The sequence below is a fragment of the Silene latifolia genome, chromosome 7, assembly GCF_048544455.1.
Source record: "Silene latifolia isolate original U9 population chromosome 7, ASM4854445v1, whole genome shotgun sequence".
Classification (NCBI taxonomy): Eukaryota; Viridiplantae; Streptophyta; class Magnoliopsida; order Caryophyllales; family Caryophyllaceae; genus Silene; species Silene latifolia.
This window is the reverse complement of record NC_133532.1, coordinates 77990422-77997840: the sequence shown is the minus strand read 5'-3', so window position 1 is coordinate 77997840 and position 7419 is coordinate 77990422. Positions and strand designations below refer to the sequence as shown.

Sequence of the window (7419 nt, the reverse complement as noted above, 5' to 3'; positions counted from 1 at the left end):
GATGGGTAATTAGCCCCCTCCTGTTTTCTTAGTCTTTTTTTTTTTTTTTTTTTGGTCTAAACTATCCGGTAATCCGAACCACATTTGGCCGACTAATCCGGATTTCGGGGCGTGTCCAAGGATTACGGTATTTAAACTCCTCCAAATCGCAGTTGTGGGGGATCGATCCGCAGACCTCCCTACCAAGGGTAGCCCCATGCTACCATGCCAACCAACGATTGGTTCTTAGTCTTTTTTGTGCCAAAACTAAAGGACAACAATTAACCGGGACCGAGGGAGTACCATACTTCCACAAGCATAGTTCTGATTACTGATTGATTCTTCTGTACCTTTTCTTAGCGTTGGCCCTTTGAGGTTTGAAGTGGTGCACAGCCGAAGATGGGCAATTCTCAGACATCATCTGCTGACCCTCGTCTCACTTCTGCCACCAGGTTTCTCTCTTTAACATTCTTCTCTTCCCTTTATTTTAATTAATGTCTTATGATTATGATGATGATTATGATGTTATAACAGAGCTTTCTCGCATCATGAATTCCAACAACTTCAATCCTTATTTAATTCTCTTGCCTCTCAATCTCATGCCAATAATAATAGTAGTAATGCTCATTTTGTCTCTCCCTCCGTTTTCAAGGTGTTTCTCTTCTTCATTATTTCAATTTTACGTACTTCCATTACTTTTTATATTTGGTTTTTCTTTCTTTTTTTTTTTTTTTATTAATTTGTTTTACCCATCATTAGGGCCATTTTGGTATTCCGGGTTGTCTTGGAGATCGAATGTTTGATTTAATTACCCAGAAACGGCGCGATCAAAAACTAACATTTGATGATCTTGTTATTGCTAAGGTAATAATAATTGTATTATTATTATGACTTCAATAAAGAAAAATATATTTGTATGATGAGGTATTTCGGTTCTCAGTTTCGATTGGGATGCTAAGCTGTGAATGTTAATTGTGTAGGGTACTTATGAAAAAGGGACTAAAGTTGAGATTCAAGAGTTTGTATATCAGTTATTAGATGTTAATGATGATGGCAAAGTTTGCAGGTATTATCACCGCTACTTATGGCCTTAACATTTGTCATGCTTGTTTTCACCGTGCTTAATACTTTCATGTTAATGCTATTTTACTGCAAAAGTAGATTACATGGCTTTGTATTTGGCACATCACTTTTACATATGAGAGAACGAATGAGGTTCGAATTTTGTGGAAGCTTAACTATGGTTTCAGGATTATAACCTCACTATGTATAATGTATTTAGATTGCATTACTGTGATTCCCTGTCTTCCAATTCAACTCACAGTTTGACAGGTCTGATGTTCAAGCAGTTTTGGCTGCTATTTTTGATGATGTGTTTGCACCCAAGGAAGGCGATTCTCATTTGAGCTCTGATAGCTACATTATAGATGATATCCTAAATGCAATCCAATTTTCGGAAAATGGTGGAGAGACTGATGAGAGAAGTATGTCCTTCGAAGATTTCAAGAACTTGTGTCTCCACATACCATCTATCAGAAAGTACCTTAGAGGCTTGTTGGCGCCTTCAGAACCAGGTTCTACCTGTCTCCTGTACTACTGCTACTACATGACCTTCATATTCTTAAATTTTTCATGTCATAGACTCAGTTAGTTTCTTTCTCCGTTGATTACTATTCATTGGTTGTAGGCGTAACATTTGTTGTGTTTTAGTCACATTCTTTCCGATGCATATTTAGAGTAATATTATGATTGATAGCTGTAGTTTCTTCTGCTTTAACTCTGTATATTCATAGTTTAAAGATGTTTGGTTGAGATTGAGAATTAAATGGAGTGAATCTTGACGTCAACTGTGAAGTAAGGATGGGCTATGTATCGCAGAAACTAATGTGTCTTATTTTAGACAAATTGATATTTTCGTTACTCCACATATCAGCTTGTTAGTTGCTGTAAATAGTACCTGTAATTTGTTTTGAGTTGTTTCTTGGCCATGTCAGTTAGCAGATTAATCGTTGTAGTCTTGTCTTATCATAGACATGATGTTCTTGTAACAATTACTCGTATTAGTTTTCTCATCAATATGTAATATGCCATATAATTTGTAATCTAGTTCAAAGACTATATTATTATTTCTGCACAATCCAGAAGATGGATCTAGTGAACGGCAGGCTGGGCTTGATTCAAGATGTAGAAGTTAGTCAACTCTAGTGGTCAAATAGTACCCTGCCATTGTACATACCAAGCTGGCGCAGTTTCTTTGTGTTCCATTTCCACGGAGCCAAAGACCTATCGTTCTTGGTTCTGGATTATAATGGAATAAACCAAAAAGGCTCACTAAACTGGCCTCGCTTCTTTTTATTGTGATGTAGCAGTCATCCAATTCAGTTCTCCGACACAATTTTCATTTTGGGTCATTCGGAAACAACCTCTTTGTGTTAGTAACACAAGGGTAAGGCTGTGTACATCCAATCCCCCTTACCTCACTATTTGTGGGAGCCCTTTAGGCACTGAGCTAATGTTATTGTTGTAGTGTGTTATTCAATATAAAATCATTAGGAAGAGTGCAATTGACCAATGGCTATTGTAGTTCAATGAAAGAAAAATAAATTATAATGGCCTTGTTTAATTCATTGATATTATGTTTTCTTAGAATTCTAGAACTAATGCAATGAAACCTATGTGTGAAGGTTGGAAATTCATGGTGGGTTGTTTTCTAGAAGTTGATTTCATCCGTTAGCTCACTCGTTTTCCATAGTATTAGCTTTTCATGGGTTCAATTGATAATTGTACGAATAGAGAATCTAAGTGTACTATTCTATCCCACGACACCACCTCTAGCTATCCCCGATATAATTGGAATTCAAGAGCCAATGGTAAGAGGATTTTTCCTAATAAGCTTGACAAATAAACTTGTTTCAAGTGTAAGAAGTCCTCTAAAATGTTGCTTTGGAGTTTGGACATAAAAATAACCTTCATCAAAAGGGTCCGAGTAAGGAAAGAAATTTAAAAATAAACAACTATTACCAAGTACCTAAAACCAAAAGTCACATACTTCCCCGTGCCTTTTTTCCCCGTCCCACTTCTTTTTGCATACTTTGTAAAAAATCTAGTTTAGATGCCCAATCCTGTATAGATGTCAATGTTATATACTTGGTCTTTTTATGTGTATTACACTTGCCAATATTGTTACTATTATTTGCTTAATAGACATACTAAATCTAGCAAACTCTAGATAATCATAGCCCTATTAATTCTTCCATATTATTGTTTTTTGAATAAATATCTTTATTGATTTTTTATTTCGAGATCTATTCAATATGGTACTCAAATTAAAGCACTTAGTGAAAGTTCTGTGATGATCTATTGTATGACTTCAACAAACTTTATTTGCAAAAACTAAGTGGAAACTAGATCAAAGCACCACAACATTAAAAAAAAAAATGAAAATTGATGGCATCATGGTGTCTTGCATTAGTGGCATAATACATAAACGACAAACCATATATTTGAGGTTTATACGATAAGATGAGTAGTTGGTTCAACTAAATGTACTATATCTTGTGTTGTTTCTTTGGTATCAACCATGAGGGGTGAGGAAGAGGTGAGGGGTGATTGACTATGAGGGGCGAGGAATTTAGTGGTCTACAACTCTATATTGGAGAAATTGGAGAGGGGTGTGGTCAAAGGAGAGAGAGGGTCGAGGATGGTGTTCAGGTGGCCGGCTAGGTAGCACGGACACTCTTAATCAGCCGTCCCGTGTCCGACATCGACACTCGTGGGACACAAGACTAAATGTGTGGGACACCTATAAAGTTGTGTCTAACTTTCTTCATTTATTTGGGCACGTGTTCGACACGTGTCCATGGTAACTTATTTAAATTTAATATCAAATTTTTTTACGAAAATAAAATTGTACGTTTATAACTTTAATTTTATTAAATTAAAACGTGTCTCATATCCTAAATTTCATGTGATGCCGTGTCACGCGCCCGTTTCGTGTCCGTGTCCGTATTGGTGCTACCTAGGTGGCCGGTAAATATGGCAGCTGCCTGGTCCGCGATGGTGATTGGTGAAGACTGAAGAGATTGGAGATGGTCAAGAAAGGAGAAGAGGAATGGGTGGGTGGGTGGTTCGGGGTTGTTTCGATGGTTAGTAGTCTTTCACTCGGATAAGTAAGAAAACTTGGTAATTTTACAACAAAAAACTACTATACATTGAAAGAGAAAAACTTGTGAGAAAGGAATGTGGGATGAAAATAGAAGGATGGAAGGAAGGACTATGGAGTATATCATTATGGAATTTTGATACCATAGCTCACATGCATGCATTTATCTTGGAGGACGTGCACAAAAAAAATTGGCTTCCTTTTTCATTACAAAATAGAAGCTTTATTTACCTTGGTACCACCTATATGAAAGCCTTGAAAAAGAATTTTGAGGGTGATTGTGGTGGCCTCCATTGGTTAGTTAAGACTCCTGACTCCCAAAGCTGGAAATGAATTAGTTCCATGAGCCAAAATAATGGAAAACTTAATGTTGTTAGTAATCATAAAGTAGGAGGACCTAGAGTACTGACGTAGAACTTTGTTGATCATTAGGACACCAAAGTGAACATATTCTTAGATACTACTCCCTCCATCTCAACTCAAACCACACCCCAACCACCATGTTGAGCACCCATGAGGATAATTCTCTCCACCCCGACATGCCCCCACTCCCCGTCGAAACTCCCCTTTGTTGAAACTATGGTTTTAGATTCCGCTACGATGCTACTGTAGACTACCGCATTTTGAAGTGATATTAGCCGCATTCAGCAAGCTTAGGCCACGGCAATTGATTTAATGACCATGTCCGAAACCAGTATATTGTCGAAATACTCGAAACACACCTCCACCACCCAAACACCTATCCCGCACCCTAAAACCCCCTCTCCCACCCTCAAAAACCTTAGATGAGGTAGTTTCATGGGTGGGGCTATTTTTGGAGTGGGGACTGTTTTGTGGTGGTTTGGACTTTGGGTGGATTGGCCTGGTGAGTGGGGTTGTGGGTGGATAAGGATGACAGGTGGATGAGCATGGTGGTCCAGTGGTAGGTGGGTGATGGCGGTGGTCTAGTGATGGGTGGGTTAGGGTGGTGTTTGAGAAAGATGGATTGGGAAGGGCTGGGTAAAGAGTAAACATGTAATTGTACACTTCCATAAAAACTAAAAATAAAAAACCGAACAAAACAAATCATAAAGAATCAGCTGTGTCAGTGGAGAATTGCGATGAAATTATGTTTCTTATGTTGATATCCTTTTTACTGTTATTTAGGGCATTTGGTAGTATAACATTAGAACATGAGAAAATAGATTTATGTTAAGGTACACCATAGCCTCTTCTCTATGGAAACTTGCAGTTGATTATTGATAAGGTTGGTATAGTATACTTCAGACATGTGCGTTTAGTCATATGATACAGTTATGCAGCATGAGTCCTTTTGGTGGTGGGTTGAACAACAGTCACTGACTCGTTTCTAATGCATGCCTTTCTGTTTTTAAAGGACAGGTTCCCAAGTTCCTCGTTTGTTGTTTCCCGAAAGCTATGGCTCCAACATACTATTGAAAGTAGAATATGCTTGGCTGTTAGGTGGTCTTCTTACTCAGCCAGAAGTAGAGGAATGGAAACTTCTATATCATAGTTCATTTCATGGCCAAAGTTTCAACACATTCTTGGGCAATGTTTCGTGAGTGGTCTTTCAGCTTTATTCCATATGCAATTATTGTTCAAATCTTTTAAATTCTGAAATGTGACCTTCAGCTTCTAGATTCCTACGCTTTGGCATGCTTTCTGAGAGACTGAGATATGTACTTCATGACTTCATGTTATTCTTGTATGCTATGCTATCTTTTACCTGTTTATAGTTTATTTTCCCACACGTATTGGCGAACGCTTATATGGAACCAAGCAAGTCTTCTATGAGACTGTCTCACTCTCTCACATATGACACCAACCCAAATAGTTGTGTATTACTGTATTCCTTATACTCCCTCCGATCCACGGGGTTCTTTACATTTTTATTAATTTGCAAAGAATATTTTAATCAAATGAATCGGAGGAAGTATAAGTTTATGGTTCATGGGTTGATCTCCAACTGTAAAACTGTCACAAGCTTTTGCCTTTGGAAGCTATTGTTTGAAACCTTGGAGTTTGTGATGCTTGTAGCTTGACAAAGACATTCCAGTGCTGTTTTGTTTTTGCATTTCTTTTGTTTCCTTAAATAGCTTGAATTTGAAAAATCAGTATTTTTGTGCAGAAACGAGGAAGGGCCAACTTTATTGATAATCAAGGATAGAGAAGGTTACATATATGGAGGCTATGGTTCCCAACCGTGGGAAAAGCAGAGTGATTTCTATGGTGATATGAAGTGTTTTCTGTTTCAGCTTCATCCAAAAGTGTATATGTACCGTCCAACTGGAGCAAATACCAACTTGCAGTGGGTAAGACAACTAGATTTTTCTAGATTCCATACATTCAAAAACGCTATAATCTTGAGTTCAGGCAAATTTTCTTTTTATTCTTTGCTCTTGTTGCTAATTCAAAACCAAATATGTCTTCAACTATGTTAGTCTGATTCTGATGTGTTTATGACACTTCATTTTAAATTGAAATTAGGAAACCTTCTTATAAAATAACCAAGTCCAAGCGATGCGAGTCTTGCCTTTTAATGTAATATGTTCATTATAGAGTGTTAATGCTGATGCTATTCTGCAACTGCAGTGTGCTGTTAATTACTGTTCGGAGTCCATCCCAAATGGAATTGGATTTGGGGGACGGGTTAATCATTTTGGCCTCTTTGTCTCGGCCAGTTTTGATACGGGCCAAACTTTTGAGTGTACTACATTTGGAAGTCCTTGCCTCTCAAAATCTAACAGGATATGCCCAGAAGTGATTGAATGCTGGAGTGTTTTTCCAAAGGAAGTGCAGCAAAAGAGCACTGCTCTCAAAGGTACCGTATTAGAGAGGTTCAAGGAAGACCGCAACATGCTTAACATGGTAGGGCTTGCAAATTCCAGTGAGTAATATATACGGCTGTATTATAAATTCGTGTATACTAATTTATTTCCCAATTATGTTGTTCCTTTTTGCTTTTCCCCCTCTTTTTAACCGTAAGGCACATTTTTGCTGGTGTGTATATGTTTGTATGAAACGACATTTGTGTATATCAATTATTAATAATCAAAGATGACAACGTTTTATGCAGGAGCAGTTGATCTATCATAATTGTATTATGTTCGTCTCAAAATTTATATGCTTAAAAAAAGTGATTTGTATCTTAAAATGGTTGCAAAGAAGGCTGCAGTAGGACGAAGGAGAATGCAACTGACATCCGTTGCTCTTGTATCCGTGATGTGTGGTTTCAATTTTCTCTCTGACTTTTTCTGTAGTGTTGTTCATGGTTAGTC

At 37.6% G+C, this 7419-nt stretch overlaps 1 protein-coding gene across 2 annotated transcripts; it reads left to right on the top strand.

Annotated features, from left to right (window-relative positions):
- Window positions 1-303: 303 nt before the first annotated feature.
- Window positions 304-7216, top strand: LOC141592311 (uncharacterized). 2 transcript variants are annotated; one of them, XM_074412921.1, is made up of 8 exons: window positions 304-431; window positions 514-631; window positions 739-843; window positions 960-1045; window positions 1312-1553; window positions 5522-5699; window positions 6270-6453; window positions 6734-7216. In XM_074412921.1, the coding sequence occupies exons 1-8, from the start codon at window positions 379-381 to the stop codon at window positions 7034-7036; spliced, it is 1269 nt and encodes a 422-aa protein (XP_074269022.1). In that variant the 5' UTR covers window positions 304-378; the 3' UTR covers window positions 7037-7216. The 2 variants fall into 2 exon arrangements, with proteins under 2 accessions (XP_074269022.1, XP_074269021.1); XM_074412920.1 differs by having other exon boundaries at window positions 1312-1569; window positions 5517-5699.
- Window positions 7217-7419: the final 203 nt, after the last annotated feature.